The sequence below is a fragment of the Symphalangus syndactylus genome, chromosome 9, assembly GCF_028878055.3.
Source record: "Symphalangus syndactylus isolate Jambi chromosome 9, NHGRI_mSymSyn1-v2.1_pri, whole genome shotgun sequence".
NCBI classification, from domain to species: Eukaryota; Metazoa; Chordata; class Mammalia; order Primates; family Hylobatidae; genus Symphalangus; species Symphalangus syndactylus.
In genome coordinates, this window is record NC_072431.2 from 126,897,971 (window position 1) to 126,918,413 (window position 20,443).

Genomic DNA, 20,443 nt, shown 5'->3' on the forward strand with positions numbered 1-20,443 from the left:
ACAACTACAGGAGAAGTTGCCAAAGAACTCAACATCGACCACTCTATGGTCATCTGGCATTTGAAGTGAATTGGAAAGGTGAAAAAACTTGATAAGTGGGTGCTTCATGAGCTGAGTGAAAATCCAAAAAATCATTTTTTTGAAATGCCTTCTCTTATTCTATGCAACAAGGACGAATCATTTCTTGATCTGATTGTGAGGTGCAATGATTTTAATGGATTTTATATAACAACCAGCAATGACCAGCTCAGTGGCTGGACTGAAAAGAAACTCCAAAGCACTTCCCAAAGCCAAATTTGCACCCGAAAAAGGTCATGGTCACTGTTTGGTGGTCTGCTGCCAGTCTGATCCACTACAGCTTTCTGAATCCTGGTGAAACCATTACATCTGAGATGTATGCTCAGCAAATCAATGAGATTCACCAACAACTGCAACACCTGCAGTTGGCATTGGTCAACAGAAAGGGCCCTGATTCTTCTTAATGACAACACCCGACCACAAGTCACACAACCAACCCTTCAAAAGTGGAACGAACTGAGCTATGAAGTTTTGCCTCATCTGCCATACATACCCAACTTCTCACCAACTGACTACCACTTCTCAAACATCTCGACAACTTTTTGCAGGTAAAATGCTTCCACAACCAGCAGGATGCAGAAAATGGTTTCCAAGAGTTTGTCAAATCCCAAAGCATGGATTTTTATGCTACAGGAAAAAACAAACTTATTTCTCATTGGCAAAAATCTGTTGATTGTAGTGGTTCCTATTTTGATTAATAAATATGTGTTTGAGCCTAGTTATAATAATGATTTCAAATTCACGGCCCAAAAACACAATTACTTTTGCACTAGCCTAATATGTGAAATATGAAGTAGGGTAGACTTTCATAATTAGAAACACAAAGCTGGAATGGAAGAATGTGGAAATATTTGCATCACCAAAAGAAAGAATGGATCACAGTGTTAATATAAAATTGAATTGTTCAACTTAAAACGAAACTAAATAATTCCCAGCTACCAAATAATGGCAACACCAGCAATTGGCAATTTGGATTTCTTCATAGCACTTCATAGCACTTCATCCACTAACAGTGGATCATATCAGATGTAATGATAAAAATTATAAAAAACTTGTGGTGAAAACTGCATGTCATTTGTTTTTCTGGTCCCCGTTCCAGAGCAAAACCTTAAACTTGAATTCTTAAGACCTTCAAGACCTGTGAGTTCATATATGTTCCTCAACAAAATGGAAAACTCAAATAGACAAAGAATAACAGTTTTACTATAATATTTTCATTTTTTCAAAATAGTGTTTAATGGACCCAACTTGTCTAACTTTGCAAATTCTCTGAAAGGCTCAAGGTTTTCACATTTTCTAATTAGTCAGCCATCTTGGAACACTCTAGATGAGATTTCAGCCATTTTATTTTTATTTTATTTTATTTTTTTTTATTATACTTTAGGGTTTTAGGGTACATGTGCACAATGTGCAGGTTTGTTACATATGTATCCATGTGCCATGTTGATTTCCTGCACCCATTAACTCGTCATTTAGCATTAGGTGTATCTCCTAATGCTGTCCCACCCCCCTCCCCCCACCCCACAACAGTCCCCGGAGTGTGATGTTCCCCTTCCTGTGTCCATGAGTTCTCATTGTTCAATTCCCACCTATGAGTGAGAACATGCGGTGTTTGGTTTTTTGTCCTTGCGATAGTTTACTGAGAATGATGTTTTCCAGTTTCATCCATGTCCCTACAAAGGACACGAACTCATCATTTTTTATGGCTGCATAGTATTCCATGGTGTATATGTGCCACATTTTCTTAATCCAGTCTATCGTTGTTGGACATTTGGGTTGGTTCCAACTCTTTGCTATTGTGAATAGTGCCGCAATAAACATACGTGTGCATGTGTCTTTATAGCAGCATGATTTATAGTCTTTTGGGTATATACCCAGTAATGGGATGGCTGGGTCAAATGGTATTTCTAGTTCTAGATCCTTGAGGAATCACCACACTGACTTTCACAATGGTTGAACTAGTTTACAGTCCCACCAACAGTGTAAAAGTGTTCCTATTTCTCCACATCCTCTCCAGCACCTGTTGTTTCCTGATTTTTTAATGATGGCCATTCTAACTGGTGTGAGATGGTATCTCACTGTGGTTTTGATTTGCATTTCTCTGATGGCCAGTGATGATGAGCATTTCTTCATGTGTTTTTTGGCTGCATAAATGTCTTCTTTTGAGAAGTGTCTGTTCGTATCCTCTGCCCACTTTTTGATGGGGTTGTTTGTTTTTTTCTTGTAAATTTGTTTGAGTTCATTGTAGATTCTGGATATTAGCCCTTTGTCAGATGAGTAGGTTGCGAAAATTTTCTCCCATTCTGTAGGTTACCTGTTCACTCTGATGATAGTTTCTTTTGCTGTGCAGAAGCTCTTTAGTTTAATGAGATCCCATTTGTCGATTTTGGCTTTTGTTGCCATTGCTTTTGGTGTTTTAGACATGAAGTCCTTGCCCACGCCTATGTACTGAATGGCATTGCCTAGGTTTTCTTGTAGGATTTTAATGGTTTTAGGTCTAACATATAAGTCTTTAATCCATCTTGAATTAATTTTTGTATAAGGTGTAAGGAAGGGATCCAGTTTCAGCTTTCTACATATGGCTAGCCAGTTTTCCCAGCACCATTTATTAAATAGGGAATCCTTTCCCCATTTCTTGTTTTTGTCAGGTTTGTCAAAGATCAGATAGTTGTAGCTATGCGGCATCATTTCTGAGGGCTCTGTTCTGTTCCATTGATCTATGTCTCTGTTGTGGTACCAGTACCATGCTGTTTTGGTTACTGTAGCCTTGTAGTATAGTTTAAAGTCAGGTAGCGTGATGCCTCCAGCTTTGTTCTTTTGGCTTAGGATTGACTTGGCGATGCGGGCTCTTTTTTGGTTCCATATGAACTTTAAAGTAGTTTTTTCCAATTCTGTGAAGAAAGTCATTGGTAGCTTGATGGGGATGGCATTGAATCTATAAATTACCTTGGGCAGTATGGCCATTTTCACGATATTGATTCTTCCAACCCATGAGCATGGAGTGTTCTTCCATTTGTTTGTATCCTCTTTTATTTCATTGAGCAGTGGTTTGTAGTTCTCCTTGAAGAGGTCCTTCACATCCCTTGTAAGTTGGATTCCTATGTATTTTATTCTCTTTGAAGCAATTGTGAATGGGAGTTCACTCATGATTTGGCTCTCTGTTTGTCTGTTATTGGTGTACAAGAATGCTTGTGATTTTTGTACATTAATTTTGTATCCTGAGACTTTGCTGAAGTTGCTAATCAGCTTAAGGAGATTTTGGGCTGAGACAATGGGGTTTTCTAGATATACAATCATGTCATCTGCAAACAGGGACAATTTGACTTCCTCTTTTCCTAATTGAATACCCTTTATTTCCTTCTCCTGCCTGATTGCCCTGGCCAGAACTTCCAGCACTACCTTGAATAGGAGCGGAGAGAGAGGGCATCCCTGTCTTGTGCCAGTTTTCAGAGGGAATGCTTCCAGTTTTTGCCCATTCAGTATGATATTGGCTGTGGGTTTGTCGTGGATAGCTCTTATTATTTTGAGATACGTCCCATCAATACCTAATTTATTGAGAGTTTTTAGCATGAAGCGTTGTTGAATTTTGTCAAAGGCCTTTTCTGCATCTATTGAGATAATCATGTGGTTTTTGTCTTTGGTTCTGTTTATATGCTGGATTACATTTATTGATTTGCGTATGTTGAACCAGCCTTGCATCCCAGGGATGAAGCCCACTTGATCATGGTGGATAAGCTTTTTGATGTGCTGCTGGATTCGGTTTGCCAGTATTTTATTGAGGATTTTTGCATCAATGTTCATCAAGGATATTGGTCTGAAATTCTCCTTTTTGGTTATGTCTCTGCCAGGTTTTGGTATCAGGACGATGCTGGCTTCATAAAATGTGTTAGGGAGGATTCCCTCTTTTTCTATCGATTGGAATAGTTTCAGAAGGAATGGTACCAGTTCCTCCTTGTACCTCTGGTAGAATTCAGCTGTGAATCCATCAGGTCCTGGACTCTTTTTGTTGGTAAGCTATTGATTATTGCCACAATTTCAGAACCTGTTATTAGTCTATTCAGAGATTCAACTTCTTCCTGGTTTAGTTTTGGGAGGGTGTATTTGTCGAGGAATTTATCCATTTCTTCTAGATTTTCTAGTTTATTTGCATAGAGGTGTTTGTAGTATTCTCTGATGGTAGATTGTATTTCTGTGGGATTGGTGGTGATATCCCCTTTTTCGTTTTTTATTGCATCTATTTGATTCTTCTCTCTTTTCTTCTTTATTAGTCTTGCTAGCGGTCCATCAATTTTGTTGATCTTTTCAAAAAACCAGCTCCTGGATTCATTAATTTTTTGAAGGGTTTTTTGTGTCTCTATTTCCTTCAGTTCTGCTCTGATTTTAGTTATTTCTAGCCTTCTGCTAGCTTTTGAATGTGTTTGCTCTTGCTTTTCTAGTTCTTTTAATTGTGATGTTAGGGTGTCAATTTTGGATCTTTCCTGCTTTCTCTTGTGGGCATTTAGTGCTATAAATTTCCCTCTACACACTGCTTTGAATGTGTCCCAGGGATTCTGGTATGTTGTGTCTTTGTTCTCGTTGGTTTCAAAGAACATCTTTATTTCTGCCTTCATTTCATTATGTACCCAATAGTCATTCAGGAGCAGGTTGTTCAGTTTCCATGTAGTTGAGCGGTTTTGAGTGAGTTTCCTAATCCTGAGTTCTAGTTTGATTGCACTGTGGTCTGAGAGACAGTTTGTTATAATTTCTGTTCTTTTACATTTGCTGAGGAGAGCTTTACTTCCAACTATGTGGTCAATTTTGGAATAGGTGTGGTGTGGTGCTGAAAAAAATGTATATTCTGTTGACTTGGGGTGGAGAGTTCTGTAGATGTCTATTAGGTCCACTTTATGCAGAGCTGAGTTCAATTCCTGGATATCCTTGTTAACTTTCTGTCTCGTTGATCTGTCTAATGCTGACAGTGGGGTGTTAAAATCTCCCATTATTATTGTGTGGGAGTTTAAGTCCCTTTGTAGGTCACTGAGGACTTGCTTTATGAATCTGGGTGCTCCTGTGTTGGGTGCATATATATTTAGGATAGTTAGCTCTTCTTGTTGAATTGATCCCTTTACCATTATGTAATGGCCTTCTTTGTCTCTTTTGATCTTTGTTGGTTTAAAGTCTATTTTATCAGAGACTAGGATTGCAACCCCTGCCTTTTTTTGTTTTCCGGTTGCTTGGTAGATCTTCCTCCATCCCTTTATTTTGAGTCTATGTGTGTCTCTGCACGTGAGATGGGTTTCCTGAATACAGCACACTGATGAATCCTGACTCCTTATCCAGTTTGCCAGTCTGTGTCTTTTGACTGGAGCATTTAGCCCATTTACATTTAACGTGAATATTGTTATGTGTGAATCTGATCCTGTCATTATGATGTTAGTTGGTTATTTTGCTCGTTAGTTGCTATAGTTTCTTCCTAGCCTCGATGGTCTTTACAATTTGGCATGTTTTTGCAGTGGCTGGTACTGGTTGTTCCTTTCCACGTTTAGTGCTTCCTTCAGGAGCTCTTTTAGGGCAGGCCTGGTGGTGACAAAATCACTCAGCATTTGCTTGTCTGTAAAGTATTTTATTTCTCCTTCACTTATGAAGCTTAGTTTGGCAGGATAGGAAATTCTGGGTTGAAAATTCTTTTCTTTAAGAATGTTGAATATCGGCCCCCACTCTCTTCTGGCTTGTAGAGTTTCTGCTGAGAGATCAGCTGTTAGTCTGATGGGCTTCCCTTTGTGGGTAACCCGACCTTTCTCTCTGGCTGCCCTTAACATTTTTTCCTTCATTTCAACTTTGGTGAATCTGACAATTATGTGTCTTGGAGTTGCCCTTCTCGAGGAGTATCTTTGTGGCGTTCTCTGTATTTCCTGAATCTGAATGCTGGCCTGCCTTGCTAGATTGGGGAAGTTCTCCTGGATAATATCTTGCAGAGTGTTTTCCAACTTGGTTCCATTCTCCCTATCATTTTCAGGTACACCAATCAGACGTAGGTTTGGTCTTTTCACATAGTCCCAAATTTCTTGGAGGCTTTGTTCATTTCTTTCTATTCTTTTTTCTCTAAACTTCCCTTCTCTCTTCATTTCATTCATTTCATCTTCCATCAGCGATACCCTTTCTTCCAGTTGATCGCATCTGCTACTGAGGTTTCTGCAATCTTCGCGTAGTTCTCGAAACTTGGCTTTCAGCTCCATGAGCTCCTTTAAGCCCTTCTCTCCATTGGTTATTCTAGTTATCCATTCTTCTAATTTTTTTTCAAAGTTTTTAACTTCTTTGCTATTGTTTTGAATTTCCTCTCGTAGCTCAGAGTAGTTTCATCGTCTGAAGCCTTCTTCTCTCAACTCATCAAAGTCATCCTCCATCCACCTTTGTTCCGTTGCTGGTGAGGAACTACGCTCCTTTGGAGGAGGAGAGGTGCTCTGTTTTTTAGAGTTTCCAGTTTTTTTGCTCTGTTTTTTCCCCATCTTTGTGGTTTTATCTACTTTTTGTCTTTGATGATGATGATGTACAGATGGGTTTTTGGTGTGGATGTCCTTTCTGTTTTTTAGTTTTCCTTCTACCAGACAGGACCCTCAGCTGCAGGTCTGTTGGAGTTTACTAGAGGTCCACTCCAGACCCTGTTTGGCTGGGTGTCAGCAGCGGTGGCTGCAGAACAGCGGATTTTCGTGAGACCACAAATTCAGCTGTCTGATAGTTCCTCTGAAAGTTTTGTCTCAGAGGAGTACCCGGTTGAATGAGGTGTCAGTCTGTCCCTACTCAGGGGGTGCCTCCCAGTTAGGCTACTCAGGGGTGAGGGACCCACTTTAGGAGGCAGTCTGTCCGTTCTCAGATCTCCAGCTGCATGCTGGGAGAACCACTACTCTCTTCAAAGCTGTCAGTCAGACAGGGACATTTAAGTCTGTGGAGGTTCTTGCTGAGTTTTTGTTTGTCTGTGCCCTGCCCCCAGAGGTGGAGCCTACAGAGGCAGGCAGGCCTCCTTGAGCTGTGGTGGGCTCCACCCAGTTCGAGCTTCCTGGCTGCTTTGTTTACCTAAGCAAGCCTGGGCAATGGCGGGCGCCCCTCCCCCAGCCTCGCTGCCGCCTTGCAGCTTGATCTCAGACTGCTGTGCTAGCAATCAGCGAGACTCCGTGGGCATAGGACCCTCCAGGCCAGGTGCGGGACACAATCTCCTAGTGTGCCGTTTTCCAGGCACGTTGGAAAAGTGCAGTATTAGGATGGGACTGACCCGATATTCCATGTGCCGTCTGTTTCCCGTTTCTTTGAATAGGAAAGGGAACTCCCTGACTCCTTGCGCTTCCCGAGTGAGGCAATGCCTCGCCCTGCTTCGGCTCGCGCACAGTGCGCTTCACCGACTGTCCTGCACCCACTGTTTGGCACTCCCTAGTGAGACGAAACCGGTACCTCAAGCAGAAATGCAGAAATCACCCGTCTTCTGTGTCGCTGGGGCTGGGAGCTGGAGACCGGAGCTGTTCCTATTCGGCCATCTTGGCTCCACCGGAGATTTCAGCCATTTTCATAGATCTACTGGTCTTGGGATTTGGGAGTATTCACATTGTGCCTATCATGAACTCAGGTGGGAGACTTAGCCCTCAGTTTGGTGAGGACTTTCACTCTGAATGCTGGCAGATATTTTTGCCTAGAACCATGCCAGTGAAATCTGCAAGGATTTTAGTATTTTAAAGTTCTATCAGTAGTGCAAATTTGGAATAAGATAGAATCATGACAGATTTTTGATAAATTATTTTGAACATCTATTCAATCAAAATAATCTCTATGATAAATGATATCTATACTATAAATAGTATCTCCAGCCATCATTTTGTCACCTATTATTTTCTCACTGATTGATTTGACAAACCTAGTAGGAAAAAGTAGGTCAGCTACAGCTCCATTTTAAACTCTATTCCTAATAATATTGGCTTTGTTTTTGTATCTATAATAAATCTATCAAAATAAGACATTATCATTTAACTGGTGTTATATTTGTAAGTGATCTAAAAGAAGAAAGTGACACATTATATAAATATTTATTTCCTCTTTTTAAAACATAGCTCCAAGTGAAATTTGAGAGGGAAAATTTACAATGCTTTACAAAGTCTTCATGTCTAAAGAATTCTCTATGCACCTTCGTAGGTTTCCAGAAAGTAAATTAAACAAGCTGAATTTAGCATCGTGTCATCATTCTGAAGACCTATTACTGTAAAGCATATACTGTAAAGGTGAATACTTGTTTTGCTTTTTAAAAAACATCTCCATATCAATTATCTGTATTAACATAACACTGAGGATGGAATAAAAACAACTGTATTTCATTTGTTTAATTCACTGCTAGCACTGTATGTTAACAGTACTAAAATGCAAGTTGCACTTTAAACATTTTTTTCCTGCAAGAGTTTACACCTGCCGTAGGAAATAAGGATGTGAAAATCTCAAAATACTGTTAGTTCAAGAATGGTTTATATAGACAGCTCAAAGTCAGCAAAGGTTTTCCAGAAACCTTTCAGATTTCTGCTTATAATTTATTGGGCAAAACTTTGTCCTATGGCCATGGCTAGCAACTAGGGAGCTACAAATGTAACTATTTTATTTCTGCAGACTTTATGGAAGATATTTTCCAGAGAAATTGACAAGTTATTGGATTGGTCACACAATAGTATATATACTTAAATTATATGCACTATGATGAGCTAGTCTTAATTTCTTCCTTCTTAGATATAAAACATATTACTTTATTATTTATTATAATGATAATAACATAATGTATTACGTGTTTCTGTGTGCTGGGTTGTATTTCAAGCACTTTCTAAATATTAATTAATTCTCCATCAATTTTATGAGGCAGATTTCATTATGTCCATTTTACAAATGAGAAAACTGAGGCACAAAGAAGCAAAGTTACTTATTCCAAAGTTACTTAACTCAAGCACAGTCATGAGTGATAAAACAGAGATATACCCTGAACCCTAAGCCTTGATAGTTTATATTATCCCTTAATTGCAAGTTAACGATTATGCCATTTTACTTCTTAAATGTCGTTCTTTTCCCTTTTATATTACATCACTTGTATTTTAAATAAAATAAATTATTTTTGCTTTGCATGCAAACATCTTTAGCCACTCATTCTATAATGCAAGTGTGGATCTGATGATTTTCTGATGCTTAATTTACTGAAGCTTAATTTAGACACACAACGTGGCCATATTGTCTATCAAAGGTACAAGTTGCTCAAGAATGCCTCATTTTCCTTATTTGTACTATTCCACATGTCCTCTAGCAGCCCTTCCACACCTAACAGCATGTAATCTTTGAATTTTAAAAAAAAACTAGATTTTTGAGGGTTTAGCAGAATATACATATATAATCATCTCAGTCCACTATTTTGTGGTGAACAAAATTTTCAGGGATTGATTGAGGGAGTCTTCACTAATACTTTTGCATAAAAATCACAAAAAAATTGCTTTCAGCAGAAGGCCAAGTGACAAGAAGCTGGAATGCATCAGCAATAAAAGAGTAAGGAATCTTCCTTTGCATGAGAGTGAAAAAATGCAGAGTTGCTAGCTAGAAGTATATTTGATTTATAGGGGGATTTGGCTGATGTCAAAATAATTGTAGTAAATTACTCCGAGAATAATCTAAAACTTCAAGAGAGCATACATTTCCCTATTGGTACTGGATCCTTCATTAATAAAGAATGAAATAATGCAGCCTCTGACAGTTCTTCCTCCCATATTGGAAAACAGACCCTGCAGACAGTTTTTATGACTTGAAAGAATGCAAACTTGGACAATATTTGGAATGTAACTAGCACTCAAATACAGGTAGATGTGAAACAATCCCAGAGCTCTGATTTGACCCCACCAGGCCTTAGGTTACATAAAAATAATCCTCAATGATAGGTGAGAATATTTGAGTTTTAGTGTTTAATAGGAATTCTCTACTAAATATTTGAACAATGATAACAGTGATTACATAGAAATAGCATAAGATTGATACAGCAGTTCATGCTGAGAAATAGAAACTGTACCCTGCTTGCATTCCTTGGCTCTGGCTTCTTCTTCTACCCTCATAGCCAGCAATATATCATTTTGCACTTCACTTCTCTTCCATTCTCTCACTTTTTTACCCTAACTCTCCTACTTCTCTCCCATAAGGCCCACTCAGATAATCCAGGGTCATCTTTCCATCTCAAAATCCTTAACTCAATCACATCTGCAATGTCCCTTTTGCCATTTAACAGGTTCAAGAGATTAGGAAATGGACATATTTGGGGTGAGAGTGGAGACCATTATTCTTCCAATCAGAGAAACATACTCAACAGATGAGCTCTCAGAGGACAGATTTCATACCTTCCTCATCTTCCTAACACCAGGACCTAGCACAATTATTGCCTGGCACGTAAAAGGCACTCAGCAAATGTGTAAGAATTGCTTTAATATGTGTAATAATCGCTTTAGTCAGAAAAGATTTACTTGGTATCTACCATGTGACAGATACTCTTCTGGGTTCCGAGGGATATGGCGGTGAACAAAATAAAGTTATTTCTCTCACAGACCTTTCATTCTAGTGTGGGGAGGCAGAAAGTGCACCCCAAAATGTTAGGTGCTAATAAGGCTTAGGAAGAAAAATAAGCCAGAGTAAGGAAGATAAACAGTGCCAGGACACTCTGGGAGAAGTCCTCTCAGACAAGCGGCCACTTGATTGGAGAACACAAAGAACTAGGGAATCAAGACTTACACGTATTTAGGAGAATATTTCAGAAAGAGGAAATGAGAAGTGCAAAGATTCTGAGGTAGGAACATGCTTGGATTTTGAGATTTGTAAGAACTAACAAGCAGGCAAATGAGGCTTCACAGTGAGAAAGGAGGGGAGTTGTACTAGATGAGGTCAGGCAGAAGGATGACAGATTGCACAGGGTTTGGTAGTCCACAGTAAAGATTTGGACTAGACTCTGAAGAGGATGGAAATTCATTACAGGGTTGAATAGGGGCTGGTAAAATCTGACTTGTGTCTTAGAAGATTACTCTGCTGTGTTGAACATGGACGGTAGGAAGGTAGGAATGGGAGGAAGGAAACAAGACAAGGCTATTGCAGTAGTTTCAGGGGGAAGCGACGGTGCTTGAATTAGAGTGATAGCATTGGTGATGATGGTGAGAATCTGTAGCAATCTGGATGTATTTCTAACATGTAACTTGTGTGATACGGATGTTGTGTAATGGAAAGAGAATAGTTAAGAATGACTTCAAGGTTTTGAACTGAAAAATTGATGAGTGGAGGCACCATTTACTACACTGGGAAGGATTTCAAAATGAGCAAAATTTCCATTTTGGATATGTTAGGATTGAGATGCTTATCAGACATCAAATAGAGATGCTGCAGGGGCAGGTGGACATGGGAGGCTGGAGTGCAGGGGAGAGATTGGGGCTAGACACATACTTTTGGAAATCTCAGCACATAGATGACATTCAAAACTGTGAAACCGAATAGATTCCCCAGGGGAGAAATTTTGGAAGAGAATTGAGTCCAAGTACACTCTTGCCTTTGGAGGTCAGAAAAAATGAAGAGAAACCAGCAGTGGAGTCTGCAAACATGCAGGCATTGGGGGATGAGGGGAAAGTCTTGTCTTGGAAGAAAAATGAAGACATTCTTTCAAAAAGGAGTGATCAAATATGTCAACTGCTGTGAGATCAGTAAGATGAGGAGCTTGAAATAACCATTTATTTTGTTTTCCTTTATTTAATCTGTATTTATTTTTATTAGAGATAGGGTCTTGCTTTGTTGCTCAGGGTGGACTCAGACTCCTGGGCCCAAGCAATCCTTCCATCTCAGCTTCCTGAGTAGCTGAGACAACAGGCATGTGCCACTATGCTAGGTTTAATAATCATTTGTTGGTTGTCAGGATGGCTCATGCCTGTAATCCCAGCAGTTTGGGAGGCAGAGGTGGAAGGATTACTTGAGTCCAGGAGTTTGAAACCAGCCTCAGCAATGTAGTGAAAACGTAGTGAAAACCTAATTTTTAATAAAAAATTAACCAGGTATGTTGGTGCATGCTTGTGGTCCCAGCTACTGTAGAGGCTGAGGCAGAAGGATTGCTTGAACCCAGGAGTTGGAGGCTGTAGTGAGCCATGGTGGTGCCACTGTATTCTTCCTGGGTGACACAGCAATACCTTGTCTCAACAAAACAAAACAAAATAAAAAAAATTTATTTTGTCATCATGGAGGTGATTGTGGTTTTTTTTTTTTTTTTTTTGAGACGGAGTCTCACTCTCTTGCCCAGGCTGGAGTGCAGTGGCCTGATCTTGGCTTACTGCAAGCTCCACCTCCCAGGTTCACACCATTCTCCTGCCTCAGCCTCCAGAGTAGCTGGGACTACAGGAGCCAGCCACCACATCCGGCTAATTTTTTTTGTATTTTTAGTAAAGATGGGGTTTCACCACGTTAGCCAGGATGGTCTCGATCTCCTGACCTTGTGATCCGCCCACCTCGGCCTCTCAAAGTGGATTGTGTTTTTATGAAGTTGGGGAAACAAATGCCTGAATGCAATTATTTGTGAGCTCCAAGTACCTTTATAGTCCACCCACAGTAAATAATGTTTTTTGCATTTCCAAACATTGATGAATACTTAAAACTTTACACTATGTACTTTGGGGCTGGCTGGTAGTATAAACATTGTTTCCTTGAAGTTTAGTTAAGACTCCTAGGTTGGTCTTCCAGAGTTCCTTTATTTGCAAAACTCCAAAAATGTACTAGTTTTAACTTGTCTAAATTCCTTACATCTAATTATTTTCCATCCATTAAAAGACTAACAAGTCCATAAAAATTGAGAGATTAATGTAACTCAGGAAAATTCCATCTTCTCTGGGAAAACACAACTCAGTGTAGGCAGAATAGTTTAAAAGATACTATAACTTTTTACCCCTTTTCCTTCTGGTGCTGACAGAGATCAAATATCAAATGGTCCAGGTCAGAGATTAGTTATGGGGATTCTTCAGTTAAAAATGAGGCATTCCTATGGACTCACTCTCTTGAGACCAATGAATATGTTAATATAATGTTGCTTAAATGTTTATTGCCTTCCTTTTAGTAAAATCAATTATTAAAAAATTGTTGGCTTACATGTGAGTCCATATATCTAAATGGTGGAATCTTTATTTGCTATCTTGCAAAAAATATTGGAATTAATGTAAAGCATATAAAATATTGAAACTCATAAAGCCAAAAACATTCTCAAGTGTTCTGCCAGTGTTCATTATAGTTTCCTTAAAATACAATATATAAATGAAAACTATTCCAGACACTTCTCCCACATTATACTCTTGTGCTTTTTGCATTTCCTTTCTCCAGAGGGAAAATTTATAGAGGGCATGGGGTGGACACATAGCAGGGGAAGCGGGTTGCACGAGAAGAGTGTAACAGAAATTTACCAGATTGTATTCATGATCTGAAACTGATCTGAGAACAGACATAGCCTTTCATGTGCATGGCTTGTTCAAGGCAAAGGGTAGGTTTTAAAGAAGTTAGAATTTGCCCTTGATGCCTCACACTCTTGCAGCCTGCCACTTCTTTGTAGTTGAGGATATTCTCCTTGCAAGGTTGTGGACATATGGTCACATATTTCATTATCTTCTGTTTGAAATTGGTTGGTTACATTTTTAATTTTTGTTATGGGCTTACATTTGCTTTCTCATTCCCATTTTATTATTTAACATCAATAATTACCAAAGAGGTTATTGAGTGTTACTGTTGGGAATAAGACAGATACAAGTTTAAATCCTAGCTTTGACACTTACTGGGAGACTTGTCTCAGTGGCCTACCTTCTATGTGCCTCAATTTCCTCAAACATAGGATGGTGACAATCCTACATTATGAGATTGTTGCGATGAGGATTATATCAAGCAACTTATGGGAAAAGATCAGTGCAAAATATAAGCCCTGATATATTTTAATTAGAAATTGAATAATACATGCCTTAGAAATAAACAATAATAAATTCAACATGTGTAGTAAATATATAATCACAAAGGAAATTTGGGTGAAACATTTCTCAGTTATAAGAAGGAAGATTTTTTGATTTGTATTATAGAGTGTTTAGTCCAGAAACATTTATCATTACAAAGAACAGCATGAAATCTTAATTAGATTCCCTCACTGGGAGTTATCAAGATAAAAGAAATGCAGAGGATTAATAACATTGTATCTAAACTAAATGTCCACTCTCTTTGTGAGTTAAATATTCCATTTCAGAAAACTTAGAGATTATTTATTTATATGAATGAGTATCATATTGGACTTCTTAAATGAATAACAATTCTGCTTCCCTACTATCAGGATATTTATCTATCTTTCTATCCATCTGCTTGTAGGCATCTAAGTATTTATACATCCTATCAGAATCGCAAAATGCATACAAGTAGATACCAACAAAATCTCAAAATACAATTAAATTTAGGACATTTTTGCCTTGAATGGCCTCCATAGTTAATCTCAATTATTCTTTGAAATTTGGGAGAATAATACATTTTATTACACAAAGAAACATGATTTGAATTAGAATCACTGATGACAAAATGTTAATCCAAAGTACCAACACAAGGGTGAGTTGGTTGAACGGATTGTGTATAGTTGGGGACTTCCAGATGATTGTCATGTGGGCATGTGTGACTAACAGTATGGTTGATTATACACTAGAATGCTGTGACCTAGAAATAATGCTTAATGTTGTTCCAAGCATTTTGTTCAACCTGATATGCAAACAGTAATATATCTCAATATCTTCTGGAAGATGAAACCTTAAGTCATTTAAGAACACAAGCAGCAACATTAACTGTTATCAGACTTTGGTTTATTGTAAAATTTAGCAAAGTTATTCTTGTAATCCCTGACCCATTGCTCTGAAAACAAAAGCAAAAACATAATTATTGCTTATTCTTTTCCCCCTACTTTGTTTGTGCTACTGTAGAAGGGAGAAAATCATTGTAATAAATAAAAAATAGAGATGTAACAGAGAAAAATAAATCAGTTTAGATGTGAAGTATTAGGAGCAACAGAAATACCATTAAGCAGTTTCAAAATCAGCTTCTTTTAAAAAGGCCATCTTATTAAAATAAAAATCACACCAAAAATATAGCAGCGGCGAAGAAGGATAAATACAAGTTAATTGCGCACCAGTCCCATGCAAAAAACTGTGTCACTAGCCAAAGCAGTAGTATTCAGAGTCCAATTTACGACGCTTGTGTAGTGCCTGTGAGTCCTCTCTTAGGGAGCTGTCACTGAATTGGTCCAAGTCTGAAGGGGTCTGATGGCCTGGGACATCATCTGCCAACGTGTCCAGATAACTTCCCACGGAAATGCCGTCCAGCCCATCACTGCCATCGTGTAGGCTGCTGTAGCTGCCGCGTAAGGAGGTGCTCTGACTCTCCAACAAACTGCACAGGCTGCCACTGAGGCTGCTGCCTCTGCTGGTAATGGTGGCTTTCTCTTCGATCATCCACTTGATGGACTCGATGCTCTCATTGATTACAAGCAACTGGCGCATGAGCCTGACGTCTGTGGCTCTGAGGTTAACCTATGGAGAAGGAGAGAAGAAAGATATTCCAGTCATTTTACATTCTTGAAATGCCTCAAATTCATTTGGGGACTGTCTGCTGCAGTTCAGAATTTTAAATTCACAGAATAAAATATAAGTGGACTGGTTGTCAGGAACTTTTTGATAATTGCTGACTGATGGTAGGAGTTATAATAAAAAAACTCACTTCCTGCCAGATGCATCAGGCTCCAAAAGGCACAATAAAACCCCTGCTGCATCCCTGACCCTAACCAAGTGGCCTGAACATATCATACTGAATGGCAGGTTCTCTACTACAAAATTTATTTTCTCTTTGGCCAGATTAAGTTTATTAATGGTTACATTGGAGTATATGTGTGGGTCCTGAGGGGTGCGGAGAAAAGGAAGGTTTAGAAATTAAGTAGTCATCCTCAGCATCATAGAAGCCTCTAAAAGCCTCTGATTATAGAGTGATAATGTGCCAAGCATCATCATAAAAGTTCAGCATTCATTAGCAAAATCTAATAACACTGTTTGACAGGTATTATTTTTGTCTTCATTTTACACGTGAAGAAAGAGAAATCTATAGAAAAGAGTTAAGAGTACAAAAAGGCCTGTATTCTTTATGACTATATCAACATAGACAGTGCTGAATAATGCTTTTGCTTTTAAGAGCCAAATTTCTCTAATATTCCCTGAATCCAAAGGATGGTGATACACTAGGCTGATCCAATTTATGAGATGAAGTGTACAAATATTTCTGTAGATCTGTCTATTTGTTCCAGATATATCAGGGGCACCCCAATCAAAAGTGGGATACCAGATGTTGGGAAGGTCTGAGAACTCCCTTATGTGCCTTCTAGGTGTGTGGTCCTTTTTTTTTTTTTTTTTTTTTTTGAGACGGAGTCTTGCTCTGTCACCCAGGCTGGAGTGCAGTGGTGCAAGCTCGGCTCACTGCAAGCTCCGCCTCCCGGGTTCACGCCATTCTCCTGCCTCAGCCTCTCCGAGTAGCTGGGACTACAGGCGCCCGCCACCACGCCCAGCTAATTTTTGTATTTTAATAGAGACGGGGTTTCACCATGTTGGCCAGGATGGTCTCAAACTCTTGACCTCGTGATCCGCCCTCCTCCGCCTCCCAAAGTGGTGGGATTACAGGCGTGAGCCACTGTGCCCGGCAGGTGTTTGGTCCTTCTGATAGCGCTAGGTTACTTCAGGGATATCTATCTCCACAGCCACAAAGCAGGGTCTCTTTGCAGGTCCCACAGTTTACTGTAAACATTTGCTAATACCCAGAGGTGGTGTTTGGGGAGGTGGTGCTGTAAGAACTCCCATGATTGTTCTGTTGGAACAGAAGAGATATGGCTCTTGAGTACAGAGCCTGGCAGGGCCGTGTTTGGCCACTAGAGGTCCTAGTCACATTCTCTATGGTTTGTTTGCTTGTTGGTTTTTTGAGACAGAGTCTCACTCTACTGCCCAGGCTGGAGTGCATTGGCTCAATCTTGGCTCACTGCAACCTCCGCCTCCTGGGTTCAAATGATTCTCCTGCCTCAGCCTCCTAAGTAGCTGGGATTACAGGCACGCAACACCATGCCCAGCTAATTTTTAGTATTTTTTAGTGGAGACAGGGTTTCACCATGCTGGCCAGGCTGGTCTTGCACTCCTGACCTCGTGGTCTGCCTGCCTCAGCCTCCCAAAGTGCTGAGATTACAAGCATGAGCCACTATGCCCGGCCTTCTCTATGGTTTAAAAACCGATTTCTGTCCCTTCAGTTGGGTTATTAACCCAAAAGTCTGGGTCATGATAATTCTTTCTTTAGGATCCAGAGCTAATTCAGATTTATGTCAGTTTCTGGAATTATCAGACATTCATTCTTGGATGACTCAAACCGTAAGAAAGGAAAGAGCGAATTGTCCTCAAAAGTATTCATTTGTATTGTAAAAATATTTCTGTATGAGGAGTTAATCCATAACTGAAGAGGAACTTTGGATTGAGGGAACATGATGAACAAACATTAGGAGAGATGGAATTTCCATTAATAACTCCAAGAGACACAAGATTGTACAGGTTTCGAAAGAATAAAAATATATGTATGAATACAAAAAACATAAAGTACAATTTAAAATCCCTTAATTTTGCTGGAATATTGAAGTGACTTGAGTCACTTCATCTTCTCTGAACAAAGCACTAAAAATAAATTGCACAGGAAGAAACAAAGAAAATTACTTTTCACTGAGACGTTCATGAACAGAAGGATGTGAACTTAGCCTTGAGATGCCCCTCTATCTGTTGGGGTGTCTCAATAACCTTGCAATGACTTTATGTTGAGGAAGGAGGCTTTCTGACAGTCTTTATGTTTAAATTCCTCCACACACCTTATGGGCCAGGAAGACAATGGTCAAGTTACAAGTAATACAACAAATATTTATAAATCACCAACAATTTGCCTAGGTCCACTGAGCAGCCCAGAAAAATCAATATGAGTCAAACTTTTGCAAAATCATTCAGTAGGCATCTGTAGCTGATAAAACATGCTGGCCCCTTATAAGCCATGGCAGAATATCAATCTGACCATTTCCCAATAGCCACCCGAATGAATCACGGCTGCATTTATTCATGTCTCCACCCTCTCCCATGAAAAGGTTCCAGCCCATTCCCATCTCTGGGCATGCTCCTCTGTCATTCCCCATTCTTGAAAAATTTCACTCTCTTCCTCTCCAAATACTCCCCATTCTTCAAGTCATACTTCTCTCATCAAGCACTACTTGAGGGCTCCAGCCTCCTCTGCTGGCCCGCTTCACCACTACAGTTCTGTTAGCTTATCTCCCAACATAGCTTAACTTTGTATTGTCATATACTGCCAATGATTGTCTTTTAGCATTTTCAACTAGGCTGTGAGCTCCTTAAAGAAAGAAGCCATGTCTCACATTTCTTCCATATCTTAAGGTCTGTCCTAAGCATTGGTTGATTTTTGGAAATAGTCATAATTGGTTGATTTGGGGAAATAGCCATAATTTTAGGAACTGTGAAAGTTTAGCTCTTAAGACAGTAGTAATACACGTTCCTAACAACTATGCCACCAGGAGTTAAAACATACTTAGAATACATTTTTTGTCAGCAATTTTTGTCTGACTTACGCAGTGGCTGCATCCAGTACAAGTTTTTCAGTTTTATTAAGCAATAAGAAGAAAAGAGGTGTGGACTATGAAGTAACAAAAGCTTCCTTTGACCATGAAATGACTTATTTAAATAAGGAAATCTGTTTTTTGTTTTTTTTTTTTCACTGAAAGTAAAACATTCACAGGCCATTGAACCACTGTTGGGGAAAAAAACGACAAAAGCAAAAAAGCAAGTCAGTGAGAATGTGTTGATCTGGTTGATAATGATTATAGATTTAACTGTGTCCAACCCTGTGTCCTCCCAGGAGACAGTAAACAGCTTCCCACCGTGGGAGCGCTGGGCACGCCGGTTCACACGCTGGCAGGTCCATTACCAGGAGCTCCAGGCACAGAGAGCCCTGGGCTGGCCCAGCTGCTGCACTCTGCTTTCTCCAAGCACCAAGGTGCGGTTATGCTACCAATGACCCTTGAAAGTATGAGCAATCCACCAAAGAACTAAATCACAATGATTCTTCTGTCTCTAGTAGCTGCCCCGCCTTTCCTCACTGTTATTCATTTCAGTCTTAATGAAGTCTAGCCATCAATTAAAAACAGAGTAGCCTTGCCCTTGCAGCATGAAACTGTGTGGTTCTTTCTGTTGGAGTCTTATAAGGTCCCTCAACTTGACTCTGAGGATACTGAGAGTTGAGATCTCCTAAGGGTCTGAGTTTAAATGTCACCTCCTAGGAGAACCTTATTCCTGATCAATCATAATATGCAATACCCATGCCTAGATTAATATTACATTTCCATACATGTTTCCTTCATAACATTTATGACTAGTTGAAATAGTAACCTTTATAGTGGATTTACTTATTATTTTCTCTTCCCCCCATGAGCATGGAAGCACCACAGAGTGCTTGGGTCTTGATCTCTCCTGGTCACCACTCTATGCCAAGACCTAGAAAAGTATCTCACACAAAGTAGGTGTTAAATTAGTACCTGTCCAACACCTGAATAACAAACTTTGCTTCAGATTGGATTATCTGCTGGAATCTGGGGTTTTGCTGTGGGTCAGTAATATGTGACTTGAGAGGGGAAAAAAAGTAGCTTCAGGAAAGAACATTTCAACATTGAAGCATTCCCAGCAGATAATCCCTTCTATTCCTTCTCCAGATTCAAACACTGAGTAACTGGTGTGAGGTTAATCCTAGCTTAAATTTACAGAATATGAGATACTATCTCTAAAAGGAAGTGGACTTCAAGGTGTGAGTCACACTCCAAACATTATTCTATTTGTTCAGAGGTGATAACCGGTACTAGCACAGCATGGGTGTTCTGTAAACACTTGGCAAAATGAACTGAACAAAGGGAACGAACAACCAGGACATGTACCAAAAAACAACAACAACAACAAAAATAAGGTTTAGACTGATCGGTCCAAAGGTCCAAAGAGATGTGGATGTCCTTTCCTCTTTTCCTCTTCACTTCCCCTCCTCTACTCTGGTCCTTACAGTTTATGTCATATGGTTCAGATTCCTACTTAGTCTCTCAGGCTTCAGAATTATGATGTCATAGGTCTCAGTATTTTAGGGAGAATGCTGAGATTTCATGTCATTTTTTTTGACAGGTGATGAACTGAGTCTATGGTAGAACTTCAAATGAGGCATCTTGAAGGAGAAAATATTCTTAACAGCAAACTTTCCC

At 39.5% G+C, this 20,443-nt stretch overlaps 1 protein-coding gene and 1 long non-coding RNA gene across 2 annotated transcripts in view; one reads left to right on the plus strand and one right to left on the minus strand.

Moving 5' to 3' along the window:
• LOC129490395 (uncharacterized) overlaps nucleotides 1-20,443 on the plus strand; it is a 249,466-nt gene that overhangs the window by 190,145 nt on the left and 38,878 nt on the right. The gene's annotated exons all lie outside the window — the stretch shown is intronic.
• LURAP1L (leucine rich adaptor protein 1 like) overlaps nucleotides 14,331-20,443 on the minus strand; it is a 49,533-nt gene continuing 43,420 nt past the window's right edge. Inside the window, exon 2 of the mRNA XM_055294261.2 lies at nucleotides 14,331-15,662. Within this exon, the coding sequence (XP_055150236.1) occupies nucleotides 15,288-15,662 (375 nt within the window). The 3' untranslated portion in view covers nucleotides 14,331-15,287. The remainder of the gene's footprint in view (nucleotides 15,663-20,443) is intronic.